Source organism: Argiope bruennichi, chromosome 3 (assembly GCF_947563725.1).
Source record: "Argiope bruennichi chromosome 3, qqArgBrue1.1, whole genome shotgun sequence".
NCBI classification, from domain to species: Eukaryota; Metazoa; Arthropoda; class Arachnida; order Araneae; family Araneidae; genus Argiope; species Argiope bruennichi.
In genome coordinates, this window is record NC_079153.1 from 35,916,507 (window position 1) to 35,934,456 (window position 17,950).

At 30.6% G+C, this 17,950-nt stretch overlaps 1 protein-coding gene across 2 annotated transcripts in view; it reads left to right on the plus strand.

The window, feature by feature from the left end:
- The window catches only part of LOC129963557 (T-box transcription factor TBX20-like), a 90,167-nt gene extending 72,790 nt beyond the window's left edge, over window positions 1-17,377 (plus strand). Inside the window, exons 4-6 of one of the 2 annotated variants that reach the window (XM_056078014.1) lie at window positions 4,768-4,932; window positions 5,210-5,286; window positions 13,993-17,377. In XM_056078014.1, coding sequence (XP_055933989.1) covers window positions 4,768-4,932; window positions 5,210-5,286; window positions 13,993-14,551 — 801 coding nt within the window. In that variant the 3' untranslated portion in view covers window positions 14,552-17,377. The remainder of the gene's footprint in view (window positions 1-4,767; window positions 4,933-5,209; window positions 5,287-13,992) is intronic. The other variant, XM_056078015.1, reaches the window with a different exon arrangement.
- Window positions 17,378-17,950: the final 573 nt, after the last annotated feature.

A 17,950-nucleotide genomic window follows, 5' to 3' on the forward strand; every position in this document is an offset into this window, starting at 1 on the left:
CATAGCAATTGCTTACTTTGCCTACCTGAGAAACAGTATTTTAATTATACCCATACTGAAATACGTTGGGTATTCTTATAGTTTTGATTTATTTATCCTTGTCATTATTGTGCTTATTAATCGACTCTTCTTTAATTAATCAAGAAACGGGGGATTTATTCCAACATTAAAACCAAAATTACTAAAAACATTTCTAGAAACAAGTTCATGTTTTTGCATTTTTGCGCTATTAAATTACAACACTATTGATTAATATCTAATAAACTTAGATTCATCTATTTGCTCTCCATTTATAAAAATAGATGTAAAAAAAAAGCAAAATTTTAACGATCGGCATAAAGTTGGCTTGAATAAGGATTTAGATATTATGATTTCTTGAAGAGTTGAAATCTGCAGCTTATCGCACATACTACAGTGCGAAGTAGCTTATCAATATCTTCCCTTTCTACATAGTAACACAATAGGATTTACGCGGGATTTAAATCTTCTTTGTTTTAAGCGTCTGCTAAAAAGGTTCTCGAATTCAAACTCTACGCCCCTGTCAGAGTAACAAATCATCTGTAGTGAAACCCCGCCTTATTGAGCGCTGTCGGCGAACTTCAAAGGCTGAATTTTTTAGTAGGCTGGGGGGAGGGCAACGGCTGCTGGGAATATTATAGGCTACTGGGCGCGATAGTGATTAGTAATTTCCCCCACCCCACCTCGATGGCCTTCGTAACCGCCAAGATATTCTTTTATGGCGGACGCAGCATTGTTCTGCAGAACGTGAAAAAGCAAGGATAATATGAACGGAATTTTGGTAATGATTGTACGTTTAATGATTGCTGCATTTTACGCCCGCTTAATCAAAGTGTACATGAAGGGTTGAGGCCTCAATTGGGCACACTGCTGTGAAAGCAAGCTGTTTTTGTTTTCGGTTGGAATAATTTAATTGTTGCGAATTTTACTACGTAAAAGATGCTTTCTTTTTTGAGGAATTGTTTCTTCGAACTAGTTTTTTTTTTTTTTTTTTTTTTTTTTTTTTTTTGCATGGGTAGACAATGACTGAATATTTATTGTTCCGTACATATACTTTCTGATGTTTTATTGCGATTTATTACTTCACACTTAACATTATATTGAAACAAAGAAAAATGGAAAAGGTGGTTACTGCTATTATTTTACTATCAATGACAATGATTGAATAATATTTTTTTTTAGAGTTCCCAAAAATGAAAATTGCTTCATAACCTAATGTTACCAGACTTGTACAAATATGGTTGAGGATTTAATTATAGATTTGGCATATACAAATCTAGCATTGAATCAGCAACAGTATTTGTACAAGTTGCATCCTTTGCATTACGGATGAAACCTATCGAGTAGAATTTCCATGATCTTACGTCTTGGAGCTGATTGTTCTTCTTTTTTTTTGGGGGGGGGGGAAGGGGTGCATTTTTCTAAAACTTTAGTAAAAGTTGAAATTTTTCAGAACTAAATGGAAATTATTTTATCTAATTAAGAAGCATAATTGACATGATATGCTGTTTTATATGTAAGAATTTTTCCTAGACTCAATTTAAAAATATCTTATTCATTTCAGAGTATTTTTTCCAAAGCCAGAATTTTCCACAATTTACTTTCTATGATAAATATATATAAAAGACTTTCTAAAGGATATAAATTTTTAAGACGTCCGATTAGGTTCAGAGACGATTTTTGAAAAAAGCAAATATTTTAATGTCTATATGATATTTTTTAATAGAAAATTAAAATGAAGACTAAAAGTGAAAAGATTTAAATATATATGTAGATTTTGAAGAAAAAGCATATTTTGATATAAATTTTAATGTTTATTTACAAAAATTAGGATTATTCAAGAGAAAAAAATTTTTTTACAGTGTTTTCATTTATCTTTGTAACATTACACGTGCAACGTATCTTAGAATTGAACTAACTATAATCTAAAAAGTATATAAAAATGAAATTTTTGTGTGTAATATATTGAAGTGTAATATCAATGAAATTGTGGAATTTTTTTCAACAATATTTACTTTAAACAATGATAAATCCACTTCTAGAGGCATTCAGCATCAAATCCCTAGTTCCTTACATTCTGCATCACATAACACGCGCTAATTATAAATTCAATTAGGATATCTCGATTATTTTTTGAGATATGACAATACGCGTATAGAATAATTATGAAAAAAAAAACTCCTTTTTTAGAAAATGCGTTTAAAGTTTTTAAATGGTTATAAATATAAGTATCATTTAGATGTGAATTGTTTGTTATAACTTGGCTTCTAATTGACATAGAGACAAAATAAAGATATCACTGGAAACAGAAACGTACCTATTTTTGAAACTGCAATAATAATGCAAATTTTTATTCCAAATTCATGTCTTCATCTAGTCGGATACCTTAACTTCATAACAGTATTTTACCTTGTATTTTTAACTTAACAGTCATGAAGGATATGAGCATGATAATAGTTAAATATTTTTTCATAAAAAAATATATGATGTGTAATGATTTTTATTTATTTTTCTCCTCTACACTTTTCCCATTTGTAACAAACTTTTCTCTCCTCAAATCGATATATCAATCTGTATAAGCCGTGCGATCTTGGGTAACTTGTTGACTTTTAAGTCAATATCGTCAAAATTCCTTATTAGACACGAAATTTGGATGTTTCTGTGCTCCAGCTAATAATTAAATATTTTTTCTTAATTCATAGTAATAATTAAATATTTTTTTCTTAAAAAAAATATACGACGTGTAATGATTTTCATTTATTTTTCTCCACTTGCCCATTTTCCATTTGTATCATAAGCTTTTTTTTAAACCTCAAATCAATATGTCAACCTGTATAAACCGCGCCATCTTGGGTAACTCGTTGACTTTTAAGCCATAATCGTTGAAATTCCTTATTAGACATGAAATTTGGATGTTTTCGTGCCCCGGCCATCGGCAGATGGACGAATGAGTCAGCTTTCATCACAAATTCGATATTTCAATGCAAGTTGGAAGGAGGCTTGGTGCGCTTTGTATTCCTGGCTCACGCGACGCCAACAAATCACACAACAACGTCAACCGATTCCACCCTTCGATTGCCAATAAATAACCCGGTCGTGACGCTCACTTATTACGATTGCCACGAAACAGTACACGCTGCTCTGTCGAGTGTGGAATGGCCCTCCCGAATTGGTTGTCAGGAATTCGTTTGTGGAATCAGATGGCGTAAACGAACAGATCTGATCGAATTTTACTAGTACATTTTTGAGATTTTCATGGAGATTCACTTGGAAATGGTTCTAGCTATAAAAATAGATATTTTAGAGGCTGATTCTATTTTTGTCTATTTATAGGTCTCTAATATTAATTAAAATATTAAACCAATAAGAAGCAAAATGTCTTAACATCTCAAAATTAATTCTTCGTCAATAATTGTATATATTTAAAGCTTCATAAGTCGGTGACTATAGAATGAAAATTCTAATAATTGTGTACATTTAAAGCTACATTAGTCAGTGGCAATGAGATGACAATATTAATAACTGTGTTTATATTGTCATAATAATTGTGTATATTTAAAGCTACAATAGTCGGAGACTATAGGATGGAAATTCTAATAATAGTATATATTTAAAGCTACATTAGTCGGAGACTATAGGATGGATATTCTAATAATAGTGTAGTATATTTAAAGCTACATTAGTCGGAGACTATAGGATGGAAATTCTAATAAATAATTGTCTCTGTTATTCAATATTGCTGTGTTTTTGCCATGATGAAAAGTCATCAATGTGGTATTTAAAAATTTAATTTTCTTGGCATTTCTTGCAAAAGATTGTAATTTTGAAGGTAAAAATAGATTAAATGTTTACATATGGTTCTTATATAATCTGCAAAATTTGATTATTTTGATTTGTAATAACATTTGTTTCGTATAAAATCAACCATTTAAGTAAATTGCACACTTGCTATGAATATGCATTGGATTAAATGTTTACATATGGTTCTTATACTACCAGCAAAATCTGATTATTTTGATTAGTGAAAACATTTGTTCTGTACGAAATCATTGTTTTAATTAATTTATATACTTGCTATGCATATAGTATAATCTATAGATAATTCATTATGTTAGATTATTTTAAAATTTAAGCATAATTTATATTTATACTATAGCAACTCTTAATAAACAAGTTATTTACAAAATCAAAACTATTTCATCTACCTATTTTAAATCCAAGTTAATTTGACAATACGAATAAGGCATTATGGTCAGATATGTCTTTTGAAACGTTAAATTTAATCTAATCTACTTTTTTTGATAAGAATAGTTACAGCAATCTCATGTAACAAAAATAAAGATAGGAATTGTTATTATTATAACCTTGCTATAAGATTTATTTTACAAAAATCATAAAAAAATGTAACAATTAGTAATACAAAATTTGTGATAAGCTCCTCAATTTATTAACTACTTTTAATGAATAAACTTCCAATCCTGTATGTAAAACTAACTATTAATTATTTAAAGAATCTAATTTTTTTACTGCCATGAAAGAATATTTATAGTGAAATTTTTATTTTCGAAACAACTAATTTTAGAGAAATGACGTATGTTTTACTTTTTATAATCATATACTATACCGATCGAAATTGGGGTAAAAAAAAATATTTGGTTATCTTTTTAACTTTCATGAGGACTTAATTTCCATAATTTGTAGAATTTATTTCAATTCAAAGATTGATTTGAAAATAACTTTTCTTTGCAGATTGTTTTGAATTCTATGCACAGGTATCAACCTAGGATACATTTAGTAAAGAAACCAGGCAATTCAACATTATCTTCTCCGTCAGAACTGGAAAATGAAGAATTTCGAACTTATATTTTTCCTGAAACGGTGTTCACAGCAGTCACGGCATACCAAAATCAACTGGTAGGTTTTCAGTTTCTCAGTTAATTCAAGATGAATAAGTGTTAAAACTCTTACCTTGTTTTACATGATTAATCAAGTGAGAAGATATGATAGTTATCTGCAATATTTCATGTTTTTAAGTTGTATAAATTTTACGTGAAAAAATATAGGCTAAAATTCATTGCATTTCGTGTTAGGAATTTTTATATCCTTCTTATTTATTCTTTATTTAGAATTCAAATTTTGCATTTGTTTACAATTTATAATAATAAATTACATTCTTTACATTTTTTATTAGATAACCAAATTAAAAATCGACAGCAATCCATTTGCCAAAGGATTCAGAGACTCTTCTAGACTAACGGAATTAGAAAGGTAATTTTTTAATTTTCTAATATGTTTATTAATTCATGAATTAGCACTTTTATTTTCTACCATGATTTATCCGAAAAAGTATTCCGCAATTTATTTTTAAAGTAGTCTTTCTAACTGAGAATTTTTACATGCTTACAAGCCTGTTCACGAGAACAGAAACATCATGTTTTTTACTTTACTGAATTTTCTTTAAAATCGTTTGTTTTCTTTTGTTTAAATTTCAGAACCTCGGTAACTATATTTACGCTTTCACCTTGAGGTGCGCTATTATAAAATAAAAAAAATTTCAGCGGAAGTCTGGCATCAGATTACATCATCTTAGGTAGCAAAACATTGAGCTTATATTTCTGCGGAATTTTTTACTTCTAAATATAAAACGGATTTGATTTGAATTTCATTTTTATTTCGTAGAGATCATTAAAATTAATCAATCTTATTAAGATTCTGAGTATTTTTTTTAATTATCATTTGGGTAACTTTATTTTCAAAAATGATAATCGGATGAAAGTTTGAGCATGGAAAAAAAAAAAAAAAAGGAAGTAACAGAATTATTTTCTTACAAAAGTGCTTCTGTGAAAATATTTAAAAGCCTCGCTGAAATCTTAAACTTTAAACGTGTGCAATGCAATTTTGGATACAAAAACATTATGTGGCTGTTTAATGGACATATTTCGCATTTCCGAATGTGTACATTTATATTTAAAATGAAACATTCTTTATTGATAAAAATCATCAAATATTATTTTAGTTTCTGATATATTTGAAATAAAGGCGATAGATATTGTTATTTTGCTTATTAATATTGAACAATCATGACATTACTGTTTACCCATACTTTCCTTTAACCAAAAATAATACATTTATAGCAGAAAAGACAATTTAAAAATATCCACAAAAGATTTTTGTTATAAATTCTTTAAGAAATATATTTATTTTATATTTAATATAAAATTGGAGGGTTATATATATCTTTCCTTTCCATATTTTAATGCAAGGAGGCTTCTTCTTATTACTTTCTCTTATACGTAGTATAGAGAAAAAATAGTAATCGTCGAAAAATTCGAACTGTAGGTTTTCTCGAATCTTCACTTTGTAGACCGGCAGAGTTCAAAAATTAATCTTTAGAAAATGTCTGTCTGCGACAAACATAACTCAAATGTGTTTTGAGTTCGTGGGAGGAAATTGGATATACGTACGCTTTTTATACAAATTTGCAGATTTCTATTAAATTTTGAGAAAAATCTACTCAGAGAAAGTTCGACTGTCTGATTGTTCGAATACAAATTAACACGGTAATTGCAAAACAAAGAGAGCTAGATATATAAAATCCGACGCAAGATTCTACATCTATAGTGTAGATACTTGTCAAATTTTGAGCCAAATCCAACTCTTGAGTTGACTCTTTCTCGGTCTATACTTTCAGAAACATGTAAATGTGATGATTCACAATCGCAGTGATTTAAACATATCAAATTTGATATGGGATTTTGTGACTACAAGTGAAGTTTTGTGTCAAATTTTTGTTTCAACAGATTGAAAAAAACGTATCTAAAACACAAATGCGATTTTGGGTATTATTAACCCATCCCAGTAATGAATCGCCAAATAACTCGCCACTACAAGATGACACAATAAATTTAATAAAAATGCTAAATTCATGCCAGAAGTTAATATTTCGTAACTATTGTACGCCAATGCCATGTAATGGGTTCTCGGGCACGATAGATTTATAACAGAGTATGGGAGACTGTTTTTGGGTGGCCATTCCTGCTGGTATTATATCTGGATTTTTCCCGAAGTGTTTACTGCATAAGAAACTTCTTCACTGCACAAAGCATAAGAAACTTATTAAATAAAATAAAACTAATAGTTTAAAATGTGTGTTAATCAGATCACATATAAATATTGTCAAAAGAAAATTAATTTTTCGTTCTTCGTTTCAAGAAACCCATAGTTCTTTTTAAGACGACTATAAATTTTCGGTAGCGAGGAACTTTCATTATCTTTTCATGTTTGAAATAAAAATGGGCGCGCCAGCATTACAAATACATAATTTGCCAACATAATGCCCGAAATTTTGACCAACGAGTTTTGGGAGTGGTTTTCGTTGTGGTTACGGACAATGTGTTTTTGCTCCTTATACTTCCGAGTTGTAAAGAACGCTGTTTTTTTTTTCCCATTCTTCTCTATTTTTAATGCAATTTTTAAATCTAAATATCGTTTTTACCGATTTTGTTTCAAAGAATTGGGACTTCACAAAAGATGAATGAGCATCTCTTTTTTACTTGTTTACTCCATTTCTTTTAAAATAAGTTCATGCTTATTTAAAATGATTAATGATAAGCATCATAATTGCAATAACTTTACTTAATTTTTATTGAAAAACTGTAATAACTTCGTAATAAGCTTGATAATCAGAATGTATTTTTAACATTTGAATAATCCCAGTAATCTTAACTTATGAATAAAATTCGCGGTAGCAATTTTATTATGCATTATTATCAGCTTGAGATTTTCCTCGCATAGGTTCTATAGAATGTTCATTATTACATATTTTTATCTAAAAAAAATTTAATCTCGAAATGCAGTATTCTTGCCTTTATATCATCTGGGAAGTTAAATTCCATATAGCTTAATTTTTCGGTGCCTGTTCTTTTATTGCTAATTTTTTTCTAATCCTATTCTTTTGCCTGTTAAAAGAATAGGATATCCGTTCATAAGAGTGGGCAAGTTGGAACAATTTTGTCGCACAGGATTCATATGCTAAAGCTGGATTCCCATGAATTTGAATAAAAACATTTAAAAATCTTTATCAAAAATTATTTAGCGATATCAGTGCTATTTTCTAACATTGCAAATCATATATTAGAGAAATTATTTAATATAATTAGTGATTATTCGGTATGGGACTCGAATTTAGAAAACCTTATAACTTTAATAGTGTGATTCTTATATATATTTCGTGTATCTCGGAAACGGCTCCAACGATTTGGATCAAATTTTATATTTAGATATGGTTTTGATCTTTAAGGTTACCTATTTAGGTGTCTTTCCTGCAAAAATGCGGTTTTACACACACACACGCACACACACACACAAAAAAAAAAAAAAAAAAAAAAAAAAAAACTAACTAACAATAATTTTTTCTAACTATTAGAGACTTTTTCTATCTGCTCTCCTATTGACAATGCCATATAGCCTCATCTCGTAAATTTTTGTGATACTTACATTGTTGCCATAAGATGATAACCTACTCATATCTCAAAATATTATGTGCTATATGACATTATTCGAATACATTATGACATTATGATCCAACATAATCCGTTCAGCTCACATTCAATAGCAACAATGCAAGCATTGTATTAACCAATTCGAATAATATGTTAATTTAAGTGCATCCACGATTTTTTTTTTCTTTAAATGGCCAGTTCATATGTAAATAAGATTGAAAAATATACACATGTAATCAGTATGTCAGTCGTATCTAAATACTTCAAAAAAAAATGCCTAATTAAGCGCGGTTTCTCAGGTACTTCTATAGTAAAACCGCCTTAATTTACATTGGTAAAATTTTAAGGTAGACAGTTGATGGTTATTGCAACACATATCAATGATTGTTGCTATTTTTTTTCCTGACAACCTTCTGATATAAGTTTGTATAATAGTCATTTGTCCCCGTATTATTATGGTTTTTATTCTTTAGGCTATTAGTAGGCAAAGAATATACAAAAAATTTCTTTTCGAATAGCGAAATGCTGCCTTTTCTGCAGGAAGTCCCATCCCTAGTCCCATCAAAAATGGTGTTTCCCCCAGTCCTTCAGCAGTCTAGGTGACAACAGCGTTTAACAACTTCCTTAAGCATTTAATCTTTCTTAGGAAAGAAAAAAATGATGTAAAAATAAAAAAGCAGTGGGAATGCGAAAAATATCCGTCTCTTTTTCACGTTAAGCTCTCTGCAGAAACATGTTCCCCTTTACGGTCCGAGCAGAGTTTCAACAAGCTGGCTTGTTGGCATTTCGCCCCAAATGGTGAAAAAATTTTAAAAAAGCGAAAGACCTCCCACATTGAAACCCAGCCTGTAGGATACAGAAACCTTAGTCTTCAGTCCTAGCCACCGTGTCCGTCTTGTCGAGGCTGTTAATTGACTTCTTTCATCCTGCCAGCTTTTGGGGATCGTCTTACAGGCAGAGAGATGGTTAATCCTGATGACGGCCGGCAATGGCCCGTGTCTTGACACCCGACACCTTGCCACCCACAGATCACTGGAATGACTTACCATAGCGACATTTTTTGTTGCTATTTCCTTGCTCATTTTGTTTGTTTTTATTCGCTAGGAACTTAGTCTTCTGTCCACACTTACATCCAAGGAAGATCTGGAAGTAATATTTTTTCCCTCTTTCCCTTCTTTCTTTCACCGGGATATATGTAATATTTCACGAAAGAAAAGGGGGAAATGGATGAAAAATGATTCGAAAACTGGCTAGCTTTTTGGTACTTACCCAAAGCAGCAGTGGTTCGTTAATAATTTACAAGTATACTTATTAGCTCTTGTAAATTATGGAAATCCAATATAAATCTTTATATTATTTTTTAAATTCCATTAATAGCAAATAAATATTACTTGAAAACATATTTTTTCATATAAAATTTAGGTAATTACATTATCATAACGGTCACGTCATATGTTTCATGTGTTTCATTTGAAAACAATCTAGAATATGAATAACAAATATAATTTTAATATATTTGTGTATTTTTTTAAAAAACTTTAATGCAAAGTGTTTATAGATTCCAGAAATTTAATTGTAATTAAAAACAAAAGTTATCCGCTGAATTTTTTTTAATGCAATTCAATTTATAACTTTCAATTTTTAAGCTTTCAGTCAGAGATTTAATTGACTAGTCAGATGATATATTTTGTTTGATTATTTTTAGCTTCAGGAATTAAAAAGGTTGATTTGTTAGTTTTGAATGGTTAACAATTGGCAGTAATAGTTTCAGAAACTTTAATGCCACTTTTTTTTAAATTATCCATTTCGAACTTGTAATTAATATCTTACATCTGTGTAATGTTTGTTTCTGTATTATAATGAAGACGAACCACGAATTCTTTTAGCCAAGTTTTTGTTTTTGATAATACTAGAAATTTCCTTGAATATTTTAGAGCGATAGGATTTAAAATACTCGTAATTCCCTCTTGAATATCTTATCTAATATTTAATTCTTACCAATCATAAATTCCAAAACTATTCGTAGATATGATAGTTTACATTAATATATTATATATATATATTACATTAATATAATATATATAAGTTACATTAATATATATTGCCATAGGGAATTCCCTAATCTTCATCAACAGAAAACCCATCTTCCCAAATCTATAGCAAATTTTAAGTCTCTTAACGATTACGTGAAGACAAGTCCGACAACAATCCAACTCCAGCATCTACTGCTAACAGCAGCCTGCTTATGTGGGCAAATAATTAGATTTCTGTTTCATACCCAAATGCCTCAACAATGAGCGATGATTTAGCAGCCTATTTATATCTGTTTGTTGTCCTCGCACATTCTCACTTCCTCAAGTCATAATACCCTGATACCATTAATGAGTCAGCGCCTTCCTTGGCTTTCAACCCATCTTCACTGAATTGCTTTAACGGAGGCATCTCCGCCGACTGTAATCCAGTAAACAGAGCCGACAGCATGATGTATTATCGGAAATAATGAATAGATAGCGCACTTATTTGATTAGAAGATCCGAGTGTGCTAATGACACGTGCTGAAAAGATAGGAACCCCAAGTCCTGTGGCTGGAAATTGGCGGCCTGGAGAGTGTAAATTTGCGAATTTCCCCTGGGATGGCAGGTTTGGCGTAAAACTGGAGGATTTTCGTCGCGAGGAGTGACAGATGATTTAACGTTAAAAGGGTGTCTAATATTAGAATTCTGTGGTGGGGGATGGCGTATGGATGGGTTGCTTCCGTATGATAATGTCTGTAGCAGAGATCATGTAACTTTTTAAGTGCCGTAATCAGGCGGGGTAGTCATTTGTTGGCTATTTTGAAGAGGAAGCCAAGCCAACAAATGGATGAAGTGCTCCAATTTCAATTTTGGGGTTGATTTTTTATTTTTCCTGGACGAAAATAAAATTTAATGACCCGATGAATTTGTAAATCATACATAATAAAAACAATTTATTTATTTGACGCTAGAAATATACGAGTTGGAATTACTAATTTAAAAAGCAGGGAAATTACAGTCACATAATAAAAGTCAGATTCATTTTCGGATGAAAATGTGAATTATGGATGCGAGGTTCATTCAATAATCCTGGGAGTTTTACTTGAAATTACTTGTCATGCAAGTAATTTTTTTGGGTGTTTGACTAAAAATAGTAAAGTAGGTCAAATGATGAATATCAATATTTATTTTAAATTGATTGAAGGTTTTATTGAATAAATTTAGTTTTCAATTTATATTTCTTTTGAGATTCTGAAGAATAACTTCTTGCTCAAAAGTGAATGAGGCTGCTTATTTTTTTAGGAATCTTATTAAATTAAAAAAAAATCATTTCAGTCAAGTAATTTCAATTAAAGTGTGTTATTTCGCGCAAAAGCGAAGCGGACATAAAATGCGGAACCTCTTTTCCTGCAATTTATCTATTTAATTTAACAGTTTTTTTTACATAGAAAGAGGAGGTATTTTTTTTATATACATATAAAATGGCAGTTTTTGTATTAACTGTACACTGATTAACTATAGATTTGACTAATAATAGGAAAAATTCTTGTTATATCTTTGAATTTAATATCACGTGGTAATTACTGGTTGAAATTAATAAATATATACGAATTTAAGTGGTTTTGAGTTACTTATTTTATATGCGAAAAAAGTACGACTAAAAATTCTAAATATTATTACATTAAATGAAGTGGTTTAAATAATGAGTACAAATGCCGATTTTAAGTTCCTGTTCCTCTGAATTTCCTCAAAAAAAAATTATTTTTAATAACGGCCATAAAATTAAAATCCTTACTTCATTCAATCCAATTCATCAAATATGGACGTAATCGTGGAACTCAGTTCGGAAATACCACACGAAACGAAATGAAACAAAACACAAAGAAAAGAAAAAAAACTCGTCCACGTATGAGGTTTTCAGGAGGAGTTACTGTAATCAACACCGACTAAAAGTATCACGAGAAGCGATTCAGTATCTTTTCAACCTCCTCCAAAACACAATCAAAACAAAAGCCGTAATAATCCATGCATGATGGGGAGGAAAGAAAATAAAATAGGAAGCCTCATCTTACCTGAGGCCCTGACCTATAGGACGTGTGATAAAGATTGACAGATAACCCGCCCACCCGCCAAAAGGTGTGTTGCGAAGCTCTGTTATTGAGGCAGAGCCGCGGCATCCAGGCTTGTGATCTAGGCCCGCCGATAAATGGCTGTCAGAGCATGATGGATGGCTAAATTCAATCTTGAGGTGAATTTTTTCTCGCCCTGCCTCATCTAAGGTGGCTGCGAAGAAAATGCTTATAATGTCTTCGGAGAGTGGGATAATGAAAATTAGTTAATCGTGCAAAGACGCTCTGGTGCTCTTTTCTGGCTGGTTTCCTTATTCCGCGAGTCGCGCCTCTTCCGGTTGGAAGATGTGGTTTCGATTCACCTTCGTTTGTTTTTTTCATCTGTTAATTGTCAGGAATTTTATGTTTGTGCTGTTTAATAAAATTTCAATATTTTCTGCCTTGAATTGAATGACAGAGTTAATGTGGTCTTATTAGGGCAATGATGCTTTTAAATGATGAAAATACGTCATCATATTTAAGAAATAGATGTGTAGCGTCCAATAACCTTTCATTATTACCTTTCTTAAAGTATATGGTGGGGTAATTGACGTAAGTAAGGTGAGATGGAACAACTGCACTGATTCTAAAAAGACTATGTTTATGCTTTTTAATAAAATTTCAATATTTTCTGTCTTGAAATGAATAGCGTAGTTAATGTGCGTCTTATTACAGAAATGATGTTCTTAAATGATGGAAATATACCATCATATACAACAAGAAATAGAAATGTACTGTCCAATAACATTTCATACGTATATGGTTATGTTAATTATCTTTCTTAAAGTATATGATGGGGCCAATGACATAATTAATATCTGATGGAACACTTATTCGTCACTGCTTCTGAAAAGAAGCAAACACACTCATCTTTTTAAATCTGATATTATTTTTTTGAGGAAAAGAGAACCAACTGCATTTCTTTTAAATCTTGCTATCCAATCATGTATGGAATCTATCAGAAAAGTAAACCAACTATTAATGTAATCTCATGCATAGAGTGGAAGCACAAACTATGATTTACAAAAATATTAAAAACTAAAAAATGCAATAAGATTTTTTTTTTTCAAATATGATGAGAATACGAAATAATACTGGGACTTTGAAAGTAGCCTCCATTTTATTCAAAAGTATTTGTTAAAAAAGTTTTGGCTTTTGCTCTTTGGCAAGGCAGCTGATTTTTTTAAAATTATTATTATTTTTATTTTGAAAATAATTGCTTGTGGTTACAAGGTGTTCATTAATTTTTATCATTTTTTTATTAGTCTTTTTTGAAAATAATTGCTTGTGGTTACAACGTGTTCATCATTAATTCTTATTTTGATCATTTCTTTTTGTTTTTGATTTCAGTTTTGAGCCTCAACTAAATATGTATTGCTCTTCCAGGGAGACAATGGAGTCCTTGATGACAGAGCATACATATTCGAGAACTCCGCTGAGACCTTTCCTCGACATGGAACGAGAAGACTTCTTATTTATGCGTGATAAAGCAGAAGCTCTTGGCTACGCTTCTAGACACCCTTTCTTTCCCCTCCAGTCCTGGAGACCACCGAATCCTGGTTATCCACCAGGAGATTCGTACCATCTTTTGTCGTCTCAGGTTAGTTGCCTACCACCACACTCCTATGCACTGTCTCGAGCTGCTGGGGGGATGGTGTTGCCACCACAGATGCTACAGCACTGGGCCAGCAGTCCATCATCTCTTTCTGGACTTAGTCAATACAATATGTTGATGAACAATATGGCATCTGGCTCTTGCCCCCCTCCTGTCAGTGCCCTAAGGCCTTTAGCTAGTCATCCAACCTCAGTGGACGGATCCCCAAACCATAGGTACATGCCTTATATGTACACCAGAAAAGAACAGACCAATGGTAGCGATCCAGGGACATCTTCACCAAATATGAGATGAGAAAATGACTCTTTCTGTAAGTCTTGATGTACATATAGAGCTGCTGTATGATCACAGACAGACGTTTCGTCTCGAGCGGCATTGGTCTCCAGTTCTGGCTTCAGATTTGGTAAAAAATAGCAAAGAAATCATTCTTGTTGACTGGTGGTTTAAGAGTCAATGCAAAAGACCCAGAAGTTCGAAATGTGAGAACAGTTTCTCACTTGCAATCGTCAGATGTGTTCATTCATTATCTTTCCCATCATGTTTAAAGAATTTTGCATTTTTTTTATTGATCACCATTATATTTTCACACGCATTACTTTAAAAAAAATCAATAGTTGCCAATCTTATCAATACTATTTCCGGAATCCATCATGTCAGCAAGCAATGACTGTTCTAAACGTAAATTAAGTATTTAATTGTTAGTTTTAAACTGTAGTTTAAAATTTTTATTTTTATCGGCATTTAAATCAGTATATTTTATTTATTTATTTGCTATTTTATAGTAATCAATAGAAATCGTTTTAAGAATAGTCCTGTCTTTGTTGGAATAAAATTATTTTAAACATGCCTTGCAAATTTGAATTTACAAACATAAAAAATGCAAGATCTCAAAAAGATTTTCTGAATGGAATTGTTTTTGGATGGAATTCGGAACACAGATATCCTCATGTTATGAGTTCAATTAATGGTAATAAAGCAAAATACAGACAAATTTTGTTATATCCAATAATTCCATATTCTGACTCTATGGAAGATATTTATTTTTTGGCAGATCGCAGTAGAGAGCCCAATACTAATCGTTAGATATGACACAAAGTATCTGGCAAATAGTCTTCGAGATTTGACTAAACATTGCATCGCTGAGCTTAGTACTTAGTACATTTCTACGACGCCGTGCATTTAATACCACATGCCAATGCATTGTGGGACTCGCTGGAATTATGTATGGTGTTTAAGATTCGAACTATAAACCTTGTTGCTGCCATTTTAAACATTCGGTTTTATTTAGACACTTCAGTTTTAAACTAACCACCTTAACAGAGGATGGCGTCTCCATTCTTAAAGCATCATATATAAAGTTATAAAAATACAAATTATTTGAAATCGATCGATTTGGTCTTTTTTTTTTTTTTCAACAAAAGAAATTTGTTGATTCGGATAATGATCTTTTTTTTATCATTTAACAAATAGCTTAGTTGTGCCTTTATTTCTCTAAATGAAAATAACTTCCAAATTCTGATTCGAGAATTAAGTGAAATCCTTGAAGTCTAACCCACACATTTTTGCTGAAATAGAAATTGTATTCTTTGACTTTTCATCACCAGAACTATTTGCCATCTATCCCCCTTACAGTAAATATAAATAAGATAAAAGATGCCATCGATCTCCATAAAAGATATTTAAAAATGAAAAATATTAGTTCATTATTCTAGTCATCTGCTTTAAAAATAGAAATTTTGAACATAAAACTCATTATATAGACTGACTCAGTCAGTCTATGTAATGTTGAATGGAAATAATCTCATCTGCGCATGAAAGGAGAACTCATAGCAATAATTTTTTATTTTATCAGCTGAAAACATTAGAAAGAATCTGTAAAAATTATTGAACAGATTAAAATAACCAATACTGTAAAAAAAAAAAAAAAATGCTGGTCTAATTCATAATTAAATAATTATTCTATTTTTCCCAATCAGGAACTCGGTATGATGGGTTGCCATTAAAACATCAATAAGAATTGAGAAAGTATTCTAAATTGCATCAGTTAAAAATTGTAAATTTTAGAACTGAGGACGGTAGTTACGACAGTGACTTTAATGCTGCATAAATGAGAGCACATTGAAAAAGAAAGTTGCAATATATATATAATATTTATGTACCAAAAGATTCACAGATTTCTCTTTTGTTACGTATGTTCCTTATAAACATGTATACGTCTTTCACACATGATGTGTCGATGATAATCTAGCATTATATTGTACCAAAGATTCTGTGATTTTATGTTTTTTGTGGAAATACAATTGTAATAATGTTGTAATATATTTATACTTATCAATTATAAGAAAATTATTTTCTGACCTGTTTCTTTATATTTATAGATAAAAGATTACGAATAAAAATTAGTAATTTTTTATCACTCTGAAATAGTACAGAAGTAATTGTAACATAGAAAATTTTCAACGATGAAAATTTAGACCAGGGCTTCTTAAACAAAGGATCTCAAGCTTGTAAAATCATGTAAAACGAAATCAGGATCTAAAATTATTCAAAAAAATTTTTAAATCCGGAATTTATAATGTTATTTTTTTATCGATAATACTTTATACCATTTGATTTAAAAAATTGTCATGTGATAATTTTAAATCGAATGAAATTTTCGACTAATCTATCAAAAATTATTAGTTCGTCTCTTCGTTGACTTTTTTAATTTTGACACATAGAAAACTCATTTTGCAAGGGAAAGATGTTGAGAAAGCGAAACAAAAAAAGTGTTTAAGAAGCCCTGATTTAGAAATAAAAAACTTCAAGCAATGATTTTGATGTTTGGATGTAAAAAAAATTATGTGCATATGATCTTCAAACTAGCATTTTTTTATATTGTGTTTATATATAAAAAGAAATTCGAAAAAATGTAGATAATATAAATTTAGTGCTGAGTGTTGTGATCAGAAATTATGTAAGATGCCTAAAATTATTTATGTTTTATTATTAGCATTTATCTGAATGATGTGGCAATGCTTGAAATCGGAAAGAATGTTCATATTTGTAAAATAAGATTATTGCATTTCTGGGCATTCGAAAAATAGCTATTTCCGAATTAAAGCATCATTTTTGTGATGAATAAACGATTTTTCTGAATCTACTTTGTGTTTGTTTAATTATCAATTAATAAATATCAAAAGCCTTTCTAAATAATAGTGAAAACTTGTTCACATGACAAATAGCCGTGAAAACTAATTGCATTTCTTACTATTGGTTTTCTGGAATGGGAATCAACATTTCTTTTACGGTAAGCAAAACGACGGTTCATTGTCTCTTCTTCAAGAACACCGTCACTGGACATAAACGTCTGGATATATAGTAACTTTCGCTAAATATAACCTTTGGACTTATTTTTATCAATCGGTTAAAGTTTTCAGAATTAATAACTGAATTGAGTAAAATCGACTATATTTCTATCAAGTAAAAGAAAAACTACTTCTGGGTTATCTGTATCCGATTCCAGAAATAACAAAAAAGAATTTTTTAATTCTTGTTTAATGGCAATACATTTATTTCATAACAATTCATATACTTTTCGTACTTGCAATATACTTCAAAAATTGCTAAATGATGATACCAGGTTTCAAAATATCACACGTTTGGTTCATTTCAGAGATCATTGGAGCCATTTCACCATTCATACTTATCGGA